The 23,238-nt window shown below is 32.4% G+C and overlaps 1 protein-coding gene across 4 annotated transcripts in view; it reads right to left on the reverse strand.

Annotated features, from left to right (window-relative positions):
• The window catches only part of LOC127730841 (protein patched homolog 1-like), a 46,092-nt gene that overhangs the window by 22,496 nt on the left and 358 nt on the right, over window positions 1-23,238 (reverse strand). For 3 of the 4 annotated variants that reach the window (XM_052239444.1, XM_052239460.1, XM_052239453.1), the window contains exons 2-9: window positions 10,871-11,123; window positions 8,577-8,647; window positions 7,607-7,723; window positions 7,117-7,240; window positions 6,730-6,827; window positions 4,808-4,928; window positions 4,068-4,191; window positions 3,174-3,346 (exon numbers count right to left, since the gene is read on the reverse strand). In XM_052239444.1, coding sequence (XP_052095404.1) covers window positions 3,174-3,346; window positions 4,068-4,191; window positions 4,808-4,928; window positions 6,730-6,827; window positions 7,117-7,240; window positions 7,607-7,723; window positions 8,577-8,647; window positions 10,871-11,123 — 1,081 coding nt within the window. Of the gene's footprint in view, window positions 1-3,173; window positions 3,347-4,067; window positions 4,192-4,807; window positions 4,929-6,729; window positions 6,828-7,116; window positions 7,241-7,606; window positions 7,724-8,576; window positions 8,648-10,870; window positions 11,124-12,968; window positions 13,058-23,238 lie in introns of all 4 variants that reach the window. The other variant, XM_052239468.1, reaches the window with a different exon arrangement.

Consider the following 23,238-nt stretch of genomic DNA (forward strand, 5'->3'; position numbering starts at 1 on the left):
GCTTGATACGACCGCAGAGGTCGAACCCTGAACAGTTGGGGCAAGTATGGACACAACATTCAAGCTTGATACAGCTTTGCATTTGGATTGTGTTTAAATATTTGACACAGCATAGGTTTCTGACACAGAATGAATGTGGTCTAAGAACTTAAAATTTTAAATTGGACATTCACCTATTATGGTCCAATATCCAAAATCTAAATACATGGTTAGATTCAGCATATCAAAGAACCCCAAGAATTCAATTTTTGATGAAATCAAACAAAGTTTAATTTTGGACCCTTTTGACCTCAATGTGGACAAAGTTGATTAAGGGGCCCAAAAATCTAAATACATGGTTAGATTCAGCATATCAAAGAACCCCATATATTAAATTTTTGTTGAAATCAAACAAACTTTAATTTTGGACCTCGATTTGGACCAACTTGAAAACTGGGCCCATAATCAAAAATCTAAATACATGTTTAGATTCAGCATATCAAAGAACCCTAAGAATTCAATTTTTGTTAAAATCAAACTAAGTTTAGTTTTGGACCCTTTGGACCTTAATGTAGACCAATTTGAAAACGGAACCAAAAATTAAGAATCTAAATACATGGTTAGATTCCGCATATCAAAGAACCCCAATAATTCAATTTTTGATGAAATCAAACAAAGTTTAATTTTGGACCCTTTGGACCTCAATGTGGACCAATTAAAAAACGGGGCCCAAAATCCAAAAACTAAATACACGGTTAGATTCAGCATATTAAAGAACCCCAAGAATTCAAGAATAAAACCCCATTGAAATTGGTCAAGAAATAAGCAATTTATACGAAGTATCTTCTTTTGCACAATACTGTGCAATTAAATATTTCTTGCTATTGCGCAATACTGTACAATTGACAATTTCTTGCTATTGCGCAATATTGTACTATTGGATATTTCTTGCTATTGCGCAATACTGTGCAATTGAAGATTTCTTGCTATTGTGCAATACTGTGCAATTGAAAATTTCTTGCTATTGCACAATACTTATTATATAATAATTTACACATCCTGTTTGGTGTGTATCTCCTACCATATCATTATTATTTGCTTTTAAATATAAATCAGAAATAACCAACTTAAAATGGAAAATTTTAAAAGAAAAAAAAAAGGAAAAAAAGAAAAAAAAGGAAAATAAAAAAAATCCCCCCCCCAAATTTTTTGAACCCCCTTATGATTTATCACCCCCAAACTCAATCCCAGCCTTCCCTTTGTGGTATGGTACCTTGCAGTACAATTTCAGAGAGATCCATACACTTGAACACAAGTTATTGTCTGGAAACTAGTAAAATGTGTTTTTTGGCCCCTTTTTGGCCCCAAATCCCTAAACGTTTAGGGCAATTACCCCCAAACTCAAACCCAGCTTTCCCTTTGTGATATGGAACCTTGTAGTACAATTTCAGAAAGATCCATACACTTACACACAAGTTATTGTCCTGAAACTAGAAAAATGCTTGTTTTTTGCCCCTTTTTGGCCCCTAATTCCTAAAATATTGAGGCAATTACCCCCATCATCAATCCCAGCCTTCCCTTTGTGGAATGGAACCTTGCAGTACAATTACAGAGAGATCCATACACTTGAACACAAGTTATTGTCTGGAAACTAGAAAAATGCTTATTTTTGGCCCCTTTTTGGCCCTAAATTCCTAAACGTTTCGGCAATTACCCCCAAACTCAATTCCAGCTTTCCCTTTGTGATATGGAACCTTGTAGTACAATTTCAGAAAGATCCATACACTTACACACAAGTTATTGTCATGAAACTAGAAAAATGCTTGTTTTTTGCCCCTTTTTTGGCCCCTAATTCCTAAAATTGTGAGGCAATTACCCCCAAAATCAATCCCAGCATTCCTTTTGTGATATGGAACCTTGTGGTACAATGTCAGAGAGATCCATACACTAACACACAAGTTATGTCTGGAAGTTACAAAAATGCTTATTTTTGGCCCCTTTTTGGCCCCTAATTCCTTTACTGTTGGTACCATAACCCCCAAAATCAATCCCAACCTTCCTTTTGTGGTATTGAACCTTGTGGTAAAATTTCATAGAGATCCATTCACTTAAACTAAAGTTAGAGTGCGAAAACCAATGTGTCTTTAAGCGACGCCAGACGACGACGACGACGACGACGACGACGACGACGCCAACGTCATACCAATATACGACCACAAAAATTATTTTGCGGTCGTATAAAAAAAGGAAAAAAAAAAATTACCCCTTTTTTGACCCCCGCCCCCTTATGATTCATCACCCCCACCCCCCTTTCCCCCCAAACCAAGCTCAATAACAGCCTTGCCTTTGTGGTATGGTACCTTGTAATACAATTTTAGAGAGATCCATACACTTGAACACAAGTTATTGTCTAGAAACTAAAAAATGCTTATTTTAAACCCCTTTTTAGGCCCCTTATTACTAAACGTTTTGGGCAATTACCACAACACTCAATTCCAGCTTTCCCTTTGTGAAATGGAACCTTGTAGTAAAATTTCAGAAAGATCCATACACTTACACACAAGTTATTGTCATGAAACTAGAAAAATGCTTGTTTTTTGCCCCCTTTTGGCCCCTTATTCCTAAAATTGTGAGGCAATTAACCCCAAAATCAATCCCAGCATTGACCCTTTGTGATATGGAATCTTGTGGTACAATGTCAAAGAGATCCATATGCTAACACACAAGTTATGTCTGGAAGTTACAAAAATGCTTATTTTCGGCCCCTTTTTGGCCCCTAATTCCTTAACTGTTGGTACCATAACCCCCAAAATCAATCCCCACCTTCCTATTGTGGTATTGAACCTTATGGTAAAATTTCATAGAGATCCATTCACTTAAACTAAAGTTAGAGTGCGAAAACCATTGTGTATTCGGACGACGACGCCGGACGACGACGACGACGACGACGACGACGCCAACGTCATACCAATATACGACCTCAAAATTTTTTTGCGGTCGTATAAAAAATGGCTAAAGGCTTGTAGTATGTTATATCTTTGAAGTTGTCAACACTGTAAACAAAATCCTGTCTTGTTTATCTAAATATGAATATATATAGATTGTAAATATTGGTTTCTAGATATGAAATAACACAGGTTTTCAGGTCCTAATGTAGACCTTCATGGTTCTACTCCTTTCCTTGTAGCACTTACTGTAGTAGCTCCAATGAAGAAAGCCATGATGTCAGTCAGTGATGTTACTGTTATAGAAGCACCAGAATGTCTAAGAGCTTTCCCAATTCTCTCATTTAGTGGTAATTTTTGTTGTTCATCAGATAAATTTTTCAATGCTCCAACTATCACAAACATGTCATCAACACCAATACCTAACAATGAAAAAAGATGTCATCAACACCAATACCTAACAATGAAAAAAGATATCATCAACACCAATACCTAATAATGAAAAAAGATGTCATCAACACCAATACCTAACAATGAAAAAAGTTATCATCAACACCAATACCTAACAATGAAAAAAGATATCATCAACACCAATACCAAACAATGAAAAAGATGTCATCAACACCAATACCTAACAATGAAAAAAGATGTCATCAACACCAATACCTAACAATGAAAAAAGATATCATCAACACCAATACCTAACAATGAAAAAAGATAAATGTGAATTATTTGTGGAAATCATACATGGGTTATATAATTAATGCAATTGAGAAATCATCTTCTGGTACTTTTACATCTGTGAATGAATTAACACACTAATTCATCATCATGGTATCCTAATCTTGGATGTGCTTAAACTATTACAGCATTTTCAAGCTTTTCATTGATTTACAGCATTTTTCATGTGCCTGTCCTAAGTTGTGGATCTTGTCAGAGTTGTCTTTTGTTTAAACCGAATAATATTTTTTCAATACATATGAATTTAAGTATTAAATATTGTATCAAAAGTAAGGATTGTTTTGTTAGATAAAACATAGAAACTATCTATACACTATACATAATAATACATATATTAAACACATCTGGTTTTAGAACTCAATTTTGCAGACAAAACATAAGGGAGTCTATAGCTAAATTTACCTAATAAAAGGAATGGTAAAACTGAATGTAATGGTCCATACTCAAATCCACATAATGAGGCCAGACTAAAACAGATTCCAATCGACATACCAACAACCACCACACCAGCTATAGCAAGACCAAACTGTAAAGATAATAAACTAAATACAATATTCGAAAGATTACCTGGTGTACCTAAAGAGCTACATATTATGTAATCATGTCATATGATAGAAGTAGCAGAATTATTTTAATACATAACATTTTTTTAAATAGCTCTTGATAAAATAAAACAAGACTGACCAGATTCAAAGAACTATTTACTTATTTATGCTGTATGTTGAAATCAATGTAAAATTTACCTCTGACATTGTAATGTAATCTTCACTATTAATCAGTTAATGTTATCTAATGAAAAAAATTGTTTAATGTAGAAATGATTTATTCAGCAAAATATTCAGGAAATAAGAATTGCTGTCTTTTTGATCTGTAAAGTACATGAAAAATCAACATTAAGATGTATGTTTACAGATTAAAGATAACAATTCATGTTGAAAGTATTTGAAATTTTGACAAACTGTGATGGACATCAAAACAAGTTTGAAGTTTGGACAGGTTTCACTTATAAGTGATTATTGAGATAGCACTTTTATACATGGATTCCAATTTCCTTGTTTGTTTGAAAATTAATGCATTAAAGTTTTCACAAAAATAAGAGTACTTGAATAATGATATAAATTAATGATATAATTTGTTCTTACCCTTTGTTCAAGACAGTTGAATTTACCCAACATTATGGTAATATACACAATAACAATAACATATCCTGCCGACAGAAAAGCAATGTCTCCTCGAATGGCACCCCCAGCTTCATCACCAAAGCTGAAAAATACAGAAAAAAACACAAATATATTCTACAAACATGAAAGTATTGTCTCCTAAAATGACACCTCTAACGTCATCATTAAAGCTGAAAAATACAAAATATCCTGCACAGAGACCACCATTGTCTCTTTCAATGGCACCAACCACTTCCATGACTGAATCAGTGAATCTTATAAAATAACAGATTAAAAGCACAGACAAATCAAAAAATAAAGTGACATCATTTAATAAGTCAGTGAGTGACATTCTTGTTTTCTAAATCATATGCTATTTTCAGGCATAAAATGGCAAGTACAGTTTCTCCTTTGATTTCATAAACAGTACATATCTCAAATAAAAGTGAAAAAATGTTATATCCCTTTTATTCTATTTATGTGTGTAATGTATAAAAATATTTTTCATCAGAGTTTTCTATTGTGCTCAGGAGACTTCGTTCACTTTTTAATAACTTGTCCTTTCACAACCGACGCATACAATCTTCTTTTCCAAAGACTGTATCACTTGTGCAAACATAAAGTCTGACCCATACTTAAACTTGAAAAGTTGATGAATGTGAAGTTACTTATTCAAACTTTGTGAATGTTGAACTATTTTGGGGCTGTAGGGCCTTTTAATTGCATTTTACATTACATAGTAATTCTTTTGTGATACAAGAAAAGTCTTGTTCATACCAAAATCTGATTGGAGGATCACAAAATATTTCAAATGAGAGCTGAAATTCTTTCTATCTTAAGGTTCATAACAAATGGACACAATGCCTGTGTTTTCACTTAAACATTTGCTCCAAGTACAGACAAACCTGTGCAGTTGGAAAAGTTTTAGGGTCTACCATCCAGAGATATTTCAGAGTAAAATGCATTTTGTGTTTCAGAAAGATGAAATCTTATTTTGAATTTCGATGTGCCTTTTTTTCCTTCCTGCCGGTGTAAAAATAACTGTAAGGATGGGTGAGATCTTTGCTCTGTTTTTTTTTCTGTCCTCTAAGGTAACACTTGTATTGTATTGATTGACAATAGATGTCTACACAACAATTAGTGATTTAAAGGGTGTGACAGAGTGGACAGTATCAAATGTAATTCAGGCGTTTGTTTATTTAACCATCATCTGCAGTGAATAAAGACCCAATTAGACATTTTTTACCATATAAGTTTTTAAAAAAATCTGGATTTTTCCTGAAAATTTTCTTATTTTTTACTTTTTTTCTACAAATTTGGGATTTTATACCAACATTTTTTGGCCAAATATGTCTTTTTTAACAATTTTTTTTTTTCAAATTTGAAATTTTTCACTAAAAAAATAAATCAATTTTGCACCAATGTTGGATTTTCTTTCTGCCAAATTAAACTTTTATAACAATTTCTTTTCTCTGACACAAATCAATTAGTGAAAAAATTATTAAGCTACCTGTGTACCATGACTACACAATTTAGTGTCAATAAACTGTGCACTTTTTACTCAGTCAGTTTGGTCATGGAATAACAATGATGAGTCCTATATTTTGGACAAGGTAAATGGCATCAAGCCAAATCAATTAAATCCTATTGTATGAATTGAATAAACCAAATATGAAGTCATTCTGTAATCAGTTCCTGAGAAAATTGCAACTGAAATATTTGCTGGACAAACTGACGGAAGGACAAGGTGATTGCAAATTGCCAATATAGCTCTCACTACTAGAGAGGGGTATAAAAAAATTGTGTAAAACAAGGCGATATAAAATGATAACAATAACATACCCCGATAATATTTCTTTTAACCCTTATGCAGTGGGCAACTTCAGCTTTATCTAGACTCTTACCTTCTTATAGCAAACACGTATGTACTACTGATGTCTGAATGGCCATTTCGTCCTAAATCAATAAGTAGTTGCTCCCAGGCTTCTGCTTGGGCCTGTACCTGTTAGAAATGTACATTTATACATGTGTTACAATAAACATTGTTGCATTGAAAAGGTTATATAGTCTTGCATTTAATTTTTTAGAATTAAATTATATAGAGTTGATAAATATTGTAATCAGTAGGCTATTGAGGTAGAATTTATATATGTATTTCACTTTAAATTTTTCAGCTGTATAATTGAATTCTTGCTTCTTAAATGATTAAATAATTGACCATGTCTGATAAACATCTTTCTAAGAAAAAATATAATGATGGAAATGTTGTCTAGTCCTGTAAGATAACATACAGCATCATCTCCCTGAATGAACCAAGTCATTTTTGTAGCTGAAGCTGAGTCTATATCACCACTGCCATCATACACCTCACCCCCAAGTACTGTTGTCACATCATAACTGTTATAATACATTGGACTGAAAACAGAAAACATTTATGTTGAAAAAAATAAACATCTTCACAAGAGGGTGGGAGGTAAATGTTTTAAAAGATTTGTAATTGCAATTTTATTTTATAATTAGACATGCAAGTTATTGTTTGGAAATTTTATGAGATTCAATGGCAGCATTATTGAGTTGTCATTAAAACATTTAAGTTGCTTATTTATTAATAAGAAAAACCTTTTTTTTTTTAAATCAAAAGGTGTTTTGGCTTCAAGGCACAAGACATTATGTAAAAATTTCTTTCAAATCTTGATAAGCAAATATGGGATATATTTGTAATTTCAAATATTCAACACTTCATGACAGAAATTTTTTTTTAATCAGTTATTAAATATTTACCTTGAAGTTGCAGAATTAATTTTTGTTTTAATGTCAGCCTGAGATAAAGCTAAAATGGTTGTCTCATCGTAACTCCACAACTCTAAGATACTGTTAACCAAACAGTTCGATCCTGATCTGAATAATACATAAAAAGGATAAAAGTAATCATTAAAATAAATGGGGAATGTGTCAATGGGACACAGATGATGCCCCCGCTGGTCTATCATAAAAAGTTATAAAGGGACATAACTGAAAAACGGTAATAGTGACGCTACCCAAATTTGTACTTGATCTGAGTTTTGTGGTAATAACAATTATGTATAAGTTTCATAACATTTGGTTGAGGCGAACTTAAGTTAGATAACTGAAACGAAAAATTCAGCAATTTTTCCAATTGTAAAGGGGCATAACTCTAGAACAATAAAAGTGACACCCCAAAATTCAAACTTGATATGTATTTTGTGGTAATAAGCATTGTGTATAAGTTTCATAACATTTGGTTGAGGCTAACAAGTTTGAGAACGGAAACAAAATAAATGGAGAATGTGTCCCCATGGACACAGGTGATGCCCCTGCTTGCATACAACATTATAAAGGGACATAACTCAAGAACGATAAAAGTGACCCTACCCAAATTTGTACTTGATCTGAGTTTTGTGGTAATAAGTATTGTGTATAGGTTTCATAATGTTTGGTTGGGGCAAACTTAAGAAACAGAACGGAAACTAAAAATTTAGTAATTTTTCGATTTAAAAAGGGGCATAACTCTAAAACGGTTAAAGTGATGCCACCAAAATTCAAACTTGATCTATGTTTTGTGGTAATAAGCATTGTGTATAAGTTTGATAACATTTGGTTGAAGCAAACTTAAGTTAGAGAACTGAAACCAATTTTGGGACGTACGGACGTACGTATGGACAGATTGACAAGGGTAAAACTTAATGCCCCCTCCGCTTTGGTGGGGGCATACAAATGTGCATAGACTTACTGTATACAGAGTGTTGAAAAGTTGTTTGTTCCTGTTGTCAAGCTTAAACTGCTATTGTATATACTCCACATCTGTAATATTAATAATACTTTAAGTTTTAGAACGTACATGTACTATATACATCTTACTTACATCATCATTCATATTGTTTTTGTTCAAGCTAAACATGCTAAATATAAGCATTTATCAGAACTTTATGTGTATTAGGAACAGACCAAACCTCAAGTTGTCCAATTTTGGAACAATTTTTAAGATTTTGATTCATAGCATTTATTCTGCCTGAATCATTGCTTTACCGGGTAATCTAAATGCGAATATGTTCCTCTATTGTTGAAAAAAAAGTAATTCAGACTTATGGGAGATCCTATTGAATAGGAGAGACATCTTTCTTGAACATTTTGTACAGGAGGGACATCTGTCTTGAACTTGCTGTACAGGAGGGACATCAGTCTAGAACCTACTGTACAGGACGGACATCTATCTAGAACCTACTGTACAGGAGGAACATCTGTCTTGAACTACAGTAAATGAGGGACAGCTGTCTTGAACCCACTGTACAGGAGGGACATCTGTCTAAAACCTACTGTACAGGAGGGACATCTGTCTTGAATCTACTGTACATGAGTGAAATCTGTCTTGAATCTACTGTACAGGAGGCACATCTGTCTTGAATCTACTATAAATGAGGGACATCTGTCTTGAATCTACTATACAGGAGGGACATCTGTCTTGAACCCACTGTATAGGAGAGACCTCTATCTTGAGTCTTCTTGATCTACTATACAGAAGGAACAGAAGTGAACCTTCTTTTGGGAGAGACATCTCACTTGAACCTTTAGTTCGGAGGGACATCTGTCTTGAACTACAGTACAGGAGGGGCATCTATCTTGTACCTTCTGGAGGGATGGACATCTGTTGTGAACCTACTGTACAGGAAGGACATCTGTCTTGAATGTACTGAACAGGAGCTCGAGGGACATCTGTCTTGAACGTACTGTACAGGAAAGACAAATTATCTTGAACCTTCTTCAGGGAGGGACATCTGTCTTGAATTTACTGTAAAGGATGGACATTTATCTTGAACTTTATTTAGGGAGGGACATATATCTTTAACCAACTTTACAGGAGGACATCTATATGTATATTGAACCTACTGTAGAGGAGGGACATCTATATGTGTCTTGAATCTTCTGAACATGATTTGCATTTCATGAACCTACTGTACAGGAGGGACATCTGCCTAGAACCTACTGTACAGGAGGGACATCTGGCTTGAACGTACTGTACAGGAGGGACATCTGGCTTGAACCTACTGTACAGGAGGGACATCTGTCTATAACCTACTGTACAGTCGGGACATCTGTCTTGAACCTACTGTACAGGAGGGACGTCTGGCTTGAACTTACTGTACAGGAGGGACATCTGTCTAGAATGTACAGGAGGGACATCTGTCTAGAACCTACTGTACAGGAGGGACATCAGTCTAGAACCTTCTGTACAGGAGGGACATCTGTCTAGAACCTACTGTACAGGAATGACATCTGTCTAGAACATACTGTACAGAAGGGACATCTGGCTTGAACCAGCTGTATAGGAAGGACACCTGGCTTGAACCTACTGTACAGGAGGGACATCAGGCTTGAACCTACTGTACAGGAGGGACATCTATCCTGAGCCTTCTATACAGGAGGGACATCTATCCTGAGCCTTCTATATAGGAGGGACATCTATCTTGAACTGACTGTACAGGGAGGACATCTGTCGTGAACCTAATGCACAGAAGGGACATCTATCTTGAACCTAATGTATTAGAGGGACATGTCTTGGAACCTTTTGTACTGAATGGATATCTGGCTTGAACCCCAGGAGGGACATCTATCTTGAAGCTACTGTTTATTTTACTTGTGGTTGCTTTTATTTCCAAGATGTTTGTTATTATTTCCAAGATTTTTTTATCAGCTTACAGTCAACGTTAATATTTATTCCCCTTTCAACAATTTTCAAAATACTTTCATCAATAGAGACATGATAGAAGCAGGCACCAATGGTGTTATATCAATTAGCCATAAACTAGTTTTTAAGAATTCTGACTGGATGAAAAACAGATATTCTGAACCTGGTTGGTAAACAAAACAAGGGCATAATAAGGCACCAATCTCAGAATACTTTGACCTATGACATTGGTACTAATCTAAATATAGATTTCAATTCCTTTAATTGGGAACCTCAATCTACATGTACATGTATGGAGTAAGTTCGACACAAACATACTACTTAAAATAAATTTTACTTACTGCAGACAGTACTGTAGGTGTCAGTACATTGTTACTGACAAATATCATGGTACCAAATCTAACGGTTGATGGAAATACTGATTCTACCCATGATTTATAATCTAGAACTTTAGCATTGACAGGAACCCAGAGTGTGTCATCACCATCTGCAGACTCAGTAAAGGTAAATGGAGCAGCTATACAAATCAGTCCTGTCACAACTGTAGCGATTATCATAACCCTCCATGGATGAGTACCAATTATTCTTCCTAGTCTAAAATATGATTCTGATAATTAGTATAATTTTGAAATAAATATATACATTTCATTGGCTATAACATGACAATTTATTCATTTGAACAACATATAAGTAATGGTTACAATGTTTATCACTCCTCACATTACCATTAAAATATATCTGTATGAAATGTTAAAGAATCTCCACGATGCTTTGCTGTGCCGTGAGTAAATAATTTACCTCGACCCCAATGATTTTCATAACATAAGAACAATAAATCTGAAAAAGATCAAGTCATTTAAAGGAAGGCAGCTTTTAGGGGTAGTAAAATAAAATTTCATTCGAATACATTTGTAAATGAAGACTAGACTTCGTGTGAAAAACACAAAAACAACTGTCAACAAGCATTCTGAGAGTACAATGTATTGCATGGCAATACATAGTACCTTACCGGTTAAAAATTCATGGTACTGGAACAAAATGTTAACTTGTTCTATAACTTGTCATGGTCTTAACTATATAACAAATATCAAGTCAATATCTTCAAGCATGATGAAAATAAACAGCTGTGCCGTAAGCGCATGATATGTCTGTCGCTTTTTCAAAGAATAAAGTTCAATAACTTCTCAATGTCATATCAGAAATTTATGAAAAACTAAAGGGAGGTTATCTCAAAAGATATAAACCAGTCACCAATGTTTCACGAAAACTGCTCAAAGCTCTTAAATGATATTGTCAGAAAACTGGAAAATCACCCCTTTTTATGAATAAAACCCCATAACTCGGAAACGTAAACTCTAAAATTTATAAAAATCCAAAGGGAGCTCATGTCAATAGATATAAACAATTCACCAAAGTTTCTTGCAAATTGGTGAAGATGGCGAAAGATACCAGAGGGACATTCAAACTCATAATTCAAAAATAAACTGACAACACCATGGCTAAAAAAGAAAAAGACAAACAGACACACAAAAGTTCACAAAACACAACATAGAAAACTAAAGACTAAGCAACACCAACCCCACCAAAAACTGGGGGAGATAGATGTTTTTGAGTTATTGTCCGAAAAACTGGAAAATCCGTCTTTTTTAATAAATAAAACCCCACAACTCGGAAACGTAAAATCTAAAATTTATAAAAAACGAAAGGGAGCTCACCTCAATATAAACAATTCACCAAAGTTTCATGCAAATTGGATAAAGCATTTTTGAGTTATTGTCCGACATGTTGATGACAGACGTACAACGGTATACCATAATACGTCCTGTAAACGGGTGTATAAAAAGTGTGGAAAACTAATTATTCAAGTGAATTTTCTAAGTCCAAGGACCATAATCAAAATCATCAGACTGGAACAAAATTCGAACTTGATCTGTAACTTGTCATGATAAAACTATGTACCAATTATCAAATCAATATTTTCAAGAATGACGAAAAAAATTGCGGTAAACTGATAATTTGAGTGAATCTTTTATGTCCAAGGACCATAACTCTGCACAAAATCATCAGATCGGAACAAAATTAGTACTTGATCTGTAACTTTTCACGATAAAACAATACACCAAATATCAAATCAATATCTTCAAGGACGAAGAAAAAAGTTTGGAAAACTGATTTGCCGTACTGACGGATGGACAGACAGACAGACGGACAAAGTGCAAACCTTAAGTCCCCTTCCACTTTGTTGGTAGGGGACTAATAATCTCACAAAATAAAGTCAAATACCTCTAGAAATTAAAAAAAATCAAAACAAAAAGGAAGCTTTATCACATGCAAGTTAAGATTTTCTTTCAATTAGAATTTATTTCAAGCATACATAAGTGAAAATGCAAAGAAAATGTCACAAGTTGACAGTCTTGAAATTTACAGTACACTATATACCCAATGCCTGCAGTTTTTGCAAATGACTGCTTCTGTTGGTAAAACTGGCACTGACTCTCTATATTAAGTCTTTGAATCTAATGGGTGTCCTGGAATTATTATAATACAACAATTATTGAAGATAAAAGGATCAGAAATCTTCCTTCATGTATATTATGTATGTATATTGAATGTACAAGTAACTCAACAAAAAGCACGTAATATATAACATCACAATTCATGTAAACAGATCAGTTCTACAAAATATATCTTTTTGTTTATTCAGTATAACATGTGGTAGAATAAAACAGGTATATCATAACTATGCAGAACGGTATTTGCAAGGGAATTTTTCAATCATGATTCAGTTGTTTAATGCACATCTTCTAGTTTCAAACAGGATCAATCTGTTTGAATTACATGTAGTATTAATAATCATAGACTACTATTTATTTTTATAACTTTATGGTTGAATTAAAACTACACATTTTAATGATATGATAAACTATTCAGTTTATGCTCTGGTTAATTTTCTTTAATCCTTAAAGGTATTTTTTAAAATAACTTGGTCATGTATTCTATTTTTATTTTTAACATTCAGCGTTTCATTTTGTACTTTCTTAAGTACATGTATTATATATGGTTTTTCAACATAGATGATGTTGATATATACCAAAATTTTAAATGAATGTACACATGATCATGATGATTGGCAGCATAGATAGGTCATCAATCTTTCAAACACTTAAGTCTTTAAATCTTAAATTTTTTATGTCTTTAGGGGTTTAAACAAGTGCTTAGACCATTAATACATCAATGTTTATAGTTGCAAAACTATTTCCTTTTTACACACCAAGAAATAAGATTGGATCTCTGCAGTCTACTAATCTGATTAAAATTTAAGTCTTCATGTACTGACAGGGTTCTCACTAAGAGTAGTCCATGAGTCATTTTTTGAACTTGTGATTACAATGATGCAGCAAAATTATCAGCAGCTAGCTGAGTCCAGTTATCATCATTTCATTGCAGAATTTTTAAAAATAAAAGTTTTATTTTGTTGTGAAGGTTTACAAAAATGTAACTAATATATTAAGGCTTTTCTTCACTATATTGGCTTAGACAAAAAGGATTGAAAATGGTGAGTCCTGGACTCTCCTACAGAAATCAATGATAATGTTTTTGAACTAAATAATAAATAAATGGGGAATGTGTCCATGGGACACAGATGATGCCCCCGCTTGCATATAACGTTACAAAGAGTATAACTCAAGACCTGTGAAAGTGACATTACCCAAATTTGTACTTGATCTGAGATTTGTGGTAATAAGCATTGTGCATAAGTTTCATAACATTTGGTTGATGCAAACTAAAGTTAGAGAACAGAAACAAATACTTCAGGAATTTTTCCATTTGTAAAGGGGCATAACTCTAGAACAGTAAAAGTGACACCACCAAAATTCAAACTTGATCTGTGTTTTGTGGTAATAAGCATTGTGTATAAGTTTCATAAGATTTGGTTGAGGCAAACTAAAGTTAGAGAACAGAAATGAAAAATTCATCAATTTTTCCATTTGTAAAGGGGCTAAACTCTAGAACGATAAAAGTGATGCCACCAAAATTCACACTTGATCTGTGTTTTGTGGTAATAAGCATTGTGTATAAGTTTCATAACATTTGGATGAGTCAAACTAAAGTTAGAACACGGAAACGAAAAATTCAGCATTTTTTCCATTTGTAAAGGGGCATAACTCTAGAACGGTAAAAGTGATGCCACCAAAATTCAAACTTGATCTGTGTTTTGTGCTAATAAGCATTGTGTATAAGTTTCATAACATTTGGTTGAGGCAAACTAAAGTTAGAGAACGGAAACCAATTTTGGGACGTACAGATGGACGGGTGTACGGACGTACGTACAGACGGACAAGGGTAAAACTTAATGCCCCCTCCGCCAGGGCGGGGCCATAAAAATGAAATAGGAACAATATGCTTTCTGTTTCGCCCCCCCCCCCCCCCCCCCCCCCCCCCCCCCAGAATATTGTCTAAATGTAACAACTGTACAACAGACATTCTCTACAAGATAACCTGTGAACTTGTTTATAAATTGTGCTTAATTAAATCGGTTATTTCATTTCTACATGTATACTTCTAAAATAACAAGGTCCGATTTGTTAGCCAGCATGACGTAAAAACGATGAATCAAAGAATTCAACTTTATATATAACTAATATATAGGATAATGGTGTTGTTTTAGCCGGCATGATGTAAACACAGAATGAAAGAATTCAACTTTAAATATAACTAATATATAGGATAATGGTGTTGTTTAAAAATTACACCATTCCAGGCCCTTATGTTTTCCACATAATTAATATAGTTAACAAGTTCCTTTTGAATCCAATACCAACAGTATATGTCACATGTAGTTTCCGGTTGTAGTTACCTTCTGTAAATCCCTCCTCTATCAAGAGAACCTGGAATTCTTCCAGTAGTTGTTTTATATCTACATATGTATGTTACACTACAGTACACAATTTAACAAGTCTGTTTTCTTCCACCTCAATACCACTTTTAATTTTGGTTAATTAGTTAAAAAATTAAATTTAGTTTATAGTAAGTTTATTGTGGTAAGAAAACCAGGACGGGTTCAAACAGAAAGATTTTGAAAGCAGAGAAAACTGTGCACCTCTTTATCAGATGACAATACAAATACTAAAAATCCAGGCTAAAAATAAGACATAGGTACTTTAATTCAGTCACGGACCTGTGATGTCGCAGATGTGTTCTATTACTAAGTAAAGCTGGAAAGTCTCCAGGATACTGACCATGAACCTTACATGTACATTTTAGCTCTCCAATTTTTATTGATTATGGCTTACAAATATACTTCTACACACATTATGACATAGCACCCAACAATAATTATAATTACATCAAAAAACCCTTGGCAATAAACTTGGAAACTGAAACAAATTATTCTATGTCAACATGTCCAAACAGTATAGAGCTTGCTAACAAAGTTTAATTTTGTTAAGGGAGTCTTAATTATCTATCTATAAAATTACATACTAATGATACACTACCTTTCAATTTATGAAATCATTACAACTAAAACAATACGGGAATACACTAAAATATCAGAATTGTAGTTATTTTATGAAAATACACAAAATACTGGTATTACTTTTCTCTTGCCTTCTTTTACACTAGGGTTAGGCTTCATTTATGATTATGGTTAGATGTTGTTCTATTTTAGGATTAGGGTCAGGGTCAGGTTTAGGATAGAGGATAGTTTAGTATATACATGTAATGTAGCTCTACTGATGAAGGACCAGTTGCCATCACCTGTTAATTTATTCAATAATGGAATTGTTGCGTAAAAATAGACTGCTGAAAGTTTCAGACAAATATTTTTACATCATTTGTAAAAACTCCTTTTTGTATGATCAGATTTAGATAGGGAAATGCAGCATTTTCTGAAGGGAAGTTACAAGTGTGGTGACATGACATCATAATGACAATGCTTTATGACATCCTCAATTTTGGAATACTAATATATTAATTATATACCGTATTTAGCCATGTATTATACCCAATTGTACCCAATAAAAAGTTGCTTTTTTTTTTAAGTCTAGTTCACAGTAAAAAGCTTTTAATAGGGAACAATAAAATCATGTATTTAATCTACATTAAAGTCTATTGAAAGATAAAAATAATAAGATTGATTGTTCAATCAAATTGCTTAATCAAATAATTTTAAAGACATTAACAATTAAATGGTAGAGCTTTTATCATGCAGTCTTCACGATGAACTTTTAAATCTACAGGTCTGGTGCTCAATTTTTGGAAAGTTTTAGTTATATTCTGTTGGCCTGTAGAGTGTAGATATGATTTTTACAGGCCCGAGAGCAATTTTACAAGCCTGGGCTGCTGGGCCTGTGGTTCAGCGTGAAGACTGAATCATGTAATTAACATTTATTAATTTTATAAAAGAAAAGTTATTAATTAAAGATCCCTTTCAAAATGAATGTTTGTATAAGCTTGTCCAAGCTGATGCACTGTTCAAATATTATAAAAGAAATAATTGGAATGTTATGGAACAAAAGCAATTAGACCTCAAACATTTCTAAATTGATTAGCAGTAATTAAAATTTAATAACTCTTTAATCGGATATTTCCTTTTCATTGATCATGTTGATTTAGAGCACTGCCTGAGGTTATAACATTGAAAAACTGTCAAAAGATTGATTGATTGTTGGTGTTTTAACGCCACTTTTAAGCGCCACATTTGGCCTATTTCGTGGCGGCCAGTTTTTATTGGTGGAGGAATCCAGAGTGCCTGGAGAAAACCACTGACCTTCAATAGGTCTGTCAAAAGATGATTATTCAATTGCTACACACCCATACTTAATCCTTAATTACATTTTAAGCTCACTCATGCAGGATGCCACACCAGTACCAGTGTGGTCAATAAAGCGTTTTTAAAAAAAAATACAAATAAATAAATAAAATTAAAAATGTCTTGAACATATACAATAATGAAGAAAAAAACAATATTAATTATATATAAAGAAAAAAAAAATTGAAAAAAAAAAATTCAACAAGAGGCTGTCAGAGAGACAGCAAACCAGATTTTCCTGCAGAGGTCAAACCCTGAACAGTTGAGCAAGTATGGACACAACATTTAAACTTAAAACAGCTCTGAATTTGGATTGTGATTGAATATTTGATACATCATAGGTTTGTGACACAAAATAAATGTGGTCAAAGAAATGAAAAATTTGAAATTGGACATTTACCTTTTACGGTCCAATATCCAAAATCTATGTACATTGCTAGAATCAGCATATCAAGGAACCCCAAGAATTCAATTTTTGATGAAATACTTCTTAGTTAAACCATTTCTGTTCAAAGGGAAATAACTTTATTTCCATGAACCAATAATGTAAATCTAAAATTAATACGATTTAACTATAATTCTCTAAAATTAGATATGATGTTATATTTATTTTCAAATTATAATCTAATATAACTAATAGTTTTCAAATAAATCTGTCACTACAATTATAATTGGGTGATTGACAATTACCAGATGGTGTGTTATCTTGATAAAAGGTGAAAATCATTTAAAAACACTTAGTGTAATCAGGAACATATATATTGACGGGACTTGACACTACCTGATTGTAGTCAATTTAATCGTCGTGCCATAGTTAATAAAGATACGATACAGAAACGGACATGTGTTAAAAACGGACTCGCTATTATCCTAATAATTTCTGATATTATCAATAAAATGTCATTCAAACTAGTTTTATAGTGATGCTAGTGTATCAAACTTGTATTCTGTCACTTCAAATTTGTTAAAATCGCAAGCATTTCATCACAGAATTGTGCAGAATGCAAACAAGGTAATAAAAAAATGGCGGCCATTGCCGCGATGATTTACAAATTGACAAACTATTATAAAACACTTCACATCAAATAAATCAAACTTATTTTGGTAATTTTATATGACAAAATATATCTACTAAATGATAAAACTTGTATTTATTTACAATTAGAGTTATGTGGTTTATTTGTTGAGCAGTTCTGATAGTTTTTCAGTCAGACGCTACCAAAATCTGTAAATCTCAGGAAGTCTCGGGGAGTCCGAGATTTTATCAATTTTATACTGAAAAGCGTATCAGATTCATTTCCCGTTAGATATACTGTTCCCAGGTGTAATCAAACTTTATATATATAGTTAATAGTTCCCAATATTTTTTCTTTCATTTGTAACAAACTAATAAAGATCTGCAACTTATCTATGAAATTCTACAACTTTATCCACACAATGTAATGTAATGAAATATATCCTTTAATACAAATAGATTATTATTTAATGAATTTGCAAATCTGGAACAGGATCAAGTAAAAATTAAAATCAACACACACTAAGACAATAAGTTTATGCAGAATAACAAACAAACCTACCACAAAATTGTTCAAACAATTTACCAAAGAAAAGAAAAAAAATATCCAAAATGTCATTTATCATTAATACAATGTCTTTTAAAGGGGCACTAGCTGTCAAATTCATGTCCACCGATTTGACTCAAATTCTCATATTTGATTTATAACAATGTAAATCATTTATCCAAATTATAAAAAGTCAAATAAACAATTTACAGGTTATGGGCTCGATAATATATTTCGTGTGTATTTTAGTCAAGACGCCACCTAATTAACTGTTGAGTTGACCTCCGAAAACCACTGATGCCCATATAAGTGATATAAACATAAATATAGATATAAATAGAAAGTTAACTTGTGCAATTGGATTTTTCTAGGTCTGTTTAATTTCATATTATAGATTAAAAATATATATGTAAGAATAATTTTTTTATGGATCGAATCAGTCAATCAAATGATTTACCTTTGTTTCACTTTCAATGTTGACATTCTTTTCCTTTAAATAAATGAACACGCACAATGCATGTGTAATCAATCTCTAGCTAAAGGGTTAAATTGAAGTTCACATGAATCTGGATTCAATGAGGTCGAATTATTCACTTGCAAGTGAATAATTCATCATCAATGTTTCTTATCTTATTTCGACAAAATTGAACCATACTGGCTGCTAAAAGCGAATTATTGTTTCACTATTTCACTTTCATTAATGATTGAACATAAAAAAAATCATATTTTATATTCTTATGTTTCTCGTAGCTAGTGCCCCTTTAAAAATCTTTTTTAAAAATGAGTTATTTCCCAACGTACAGAAATGGATTTATTCATCAAAAATTGAACTCTTGGAAAAGGGCTATAACTGACTAACGAGAAAAGCTAAAATCGTGAAAATAGAACTTGACCTTCATTTAGTCACAGGAAACAACATATCAATCTAAATTTGTTTAAAATTGAAAAAATTTCTTCAAAGCGTTTTCATGTAAATGAACGGACACTAATTGGCAACTGCCCGCCCGCCCACCGTACATCGCCAAATCAATAACCGATTTTTACTTCGAAAATCCTGTTAAAAACCGTCTATAGTTATGTATAATACGCACCTCCTCTACCAACTACATTTTTGGGGTAAAAAAATGCGTACTATACACACCTTAAGACAATAACCATCTTAAGACAAAGCAATATCTAACCTTGATGGTAACTGGGAATCATACCTATGAAAATACATGTGAAAAATTGGCACACTTGTAACCCCTTTTTTTGAGTGTCTCAATGAAAAAAAAAATACGTTGATGTTGATTTCTATTTTAAGTTTAATTTGAAATCTAATGAACCATTAATGTTTAGTTTGTTTGTAATGTTATGAATAATTATAACATTGAATTAATCTGCACTTCAAAGGGCACCTTGATTTTATAATAAAATTAACAGATTAAATGCAATTATTAAGACAAATATCATGAATATCATACATGCCATACCTGTAGAATCTTTTAAGGGCTCATGCGTAAGGAAGTTCAATCCTTTTTCAGCCCAACCAAATTCGTACTAGTTCTAAAAACTAAACTTATAACAATCCTGCATTTTATGGGTCACTCTTGGTCGATGAATAATTAAAATTCTAAATGGTTAATATTTAAAAAGTCCAAATTCATCACTAGAACTGGTATTTAATTTCTTCCTAATGCCAATCCACTCATATTAAGAAACAATAAAAAATTTGTAGTAATAAATTGCTTCGCCAAGCGCAGCTGGATACGACCGCAGAGGTCCAACCCTGAACAGTTGGGGCAAAAATGGACACAATATTCGCACTCGTTACAGGTCTGAATTGGGATTGTAATTAAATATTTGACACATAATAGGTTTCTGACACAGAATTACTATAGTCAAAAAACTTAGAATTGGTTATATGATTTGAATTTATATCCAATTTTTTGCTTTGTGCAATAGAAAAGAATAAAATAGAATATTTTTATTTCCCAAATTACAGGGCCCATAAAGGGCATAAAATCAGATACAATTGATTTACATAATTGGTAACAACAACAATAATAGTCACTTGAAAATATATATTTAGTATACATTTGTATTAGCATTGGTCAGAATCAGAGCCAAAAACCACATATATATTGTGAATAAAAGAATAAAATTACATTATATGCATTCATTCTCAAATCATTTACTTGACTTAGTGTCAATATGCATACCTGATTTCCTTAATTCAAAACAGTCACAAATATAACAGCCCAGTTTTTCCATAAGAGTTACATTTTCTTGAGTCAAGAGCCATAAAAATTTAGAAGATTTATTTAAATTTTTAAAATTATAACAATTGTCAGATATGTATTGAAAAAAGTCTTCCCTTTGAGTATCATAAAGAGGACATTCTAACAAAAAATGAAGCTCATCTTCAACTTTACCAAGTGAGCAATTTGAACAAAGACGCTCAGATCTTTCTATATATTTTTTTGAATATCTGTCTGTCTCAATTTTTAAAGAGTGAGCACTTATTCTTAATTTACAAATTGACTGTCTTTTCTTAAAATCCTGTAGTTCTAAATATTTTTCTTTTTTAAAACAATTTTTTATAGAAAAATAAGTACCAAGCTTCCCTTTTTCAGAGTTAATTGTTTGATACTTCAGTCTATTCAAAAATGTTAAATAACTTTCACATAGTTTATTTTTAACATACTGACATAAAGAACCAATTGATTGGTCAAAATTTGGTAAATCAATCTCTCTCTGAATATAATCTATAATACTAGAGTACCATGTATTTACATTAGAAATATGTAATTGTTTACAGCATATGAATGCATCAAATAATAATCCTTCTTTCAAACCTTCCAGTCTATGACAATATTTTAACATTGATAAAATTATAGTAAAATAAATAGGAAATCTACCAAGCTCTGACATCACAGCTATGTTACTGGACTTTCTGTTTACACCAAGAATATATTTCATAAATTTGTTATGAGCTTTTTCAGAGGAATCCTGACCAAAAACTTTTTCCAATATATAATCATTATCTTTTTTTACATGCAGCTGAATCAGTACGAAACCTTCCCCATATTTCACTGCCATATAATAGTATGGGTTTAATTGTATGATCATAAAGATGTAAAAAAGTGGCAATACTAGGGTTAGATGATGACAAGCATCTCTGTAGCTTAAAACATGCTTTTAAAGATTTATTGTATAATTCATCTTTACACTGCTTGAATATACCACTAGATGTAAATGTGATTCCAAGATATCTATATAATTTTGCACATACTATCTCTTTACCTCCAAAATGTAAACAGCATTTTAAGAATTTTCCTGGCTTGTTAAAAATTATACTTTTTGTCTTTTTTAGATTAACATCAAAACACCATTCTAAACAATATTCATGTAACATATTAATTCTCTTTTGCAAACCTTCCTGTGTTTCTAAAAAATTACGACATCATCAGCATACGTAAGACAATCTACTCTACGGTTATTAATAGTTACTGGATCAGGACATGACAAAAACTTGTCAGGTAGATCATTAATAAATATTTTGAAAATATTTGGGCTTAAAACATCACCTTGTCTAACCCCTATAAATGATTTAAAACATGGGGTCATTTCATTATCAATTTTAACACATAGGTCACTTTTATTATACATATCTTTAATGATAGAATAAAACTTTCCAGTAATATTGTTTGTTAATAGCTTATATCTGATACCCTCATGAATCACTTTATCAAAAGCCTGTTTAAAATCTACAAAACAGGCAAATAGTTTACCCCCCTTTTTACTAATATATTTATCAATAATGGTTTTTTAAAACAAAAACATGATCAGATGGTCTACATTTTTTTGAAAATCCAATTTGACATGGATTAATCAATGATTCCTTTACCAAAAAATGATCTAGTCTATTATTCAAAACAGAGTTAAATAATTTACCAACACAAGAATTAATGGCAATGCCACAATAATTATCTCTTTGACTTGGATCACCAGACTTAAAAACAGCAGATAAATACACTATGCTGTTGCGAACTGCCCCCCTTCTTTTTTTTTTGCTATTTTGTGCAATACACTATGCTGTTGCGAATTTACCCCCCCCCACCCCCAAAAAAAAAATAAAATTGTTTTACCCCCCTAAACCTAAAGGGTCGGATTCTTAAGTGCTATTGAGGGGCTAAAAATATATTATTTCGCTTTGATTTCGTTTCTTCATTTTCCATTTCATTTCGTTTCGTTATATTACGTTTCGTTTTGATTCCATTTCTCACTTTATAAGTACCCCTTTATCATTTTATGGGCGTTGTAATTTGGGAAAAAAATATTCTATTCTATT

Source organism: Mytilus californianus, unplaced genomic scaffold (assembly GCF_021869535.1).
Source record: "Mytilus californianus isolate M0D057914Y unplaced genomic scaffold, xbMytCali1.0.p SCAF_1, whole genome shotgun sequence".
In the NCBI taxonomy this organism is placed as follows: domain Eukaryota; kingdom Metazoa; phylum Mollusca; class Bivalvia; order Mytilida; family Mytilidae; genus Mytilus; species Mytilus californianus.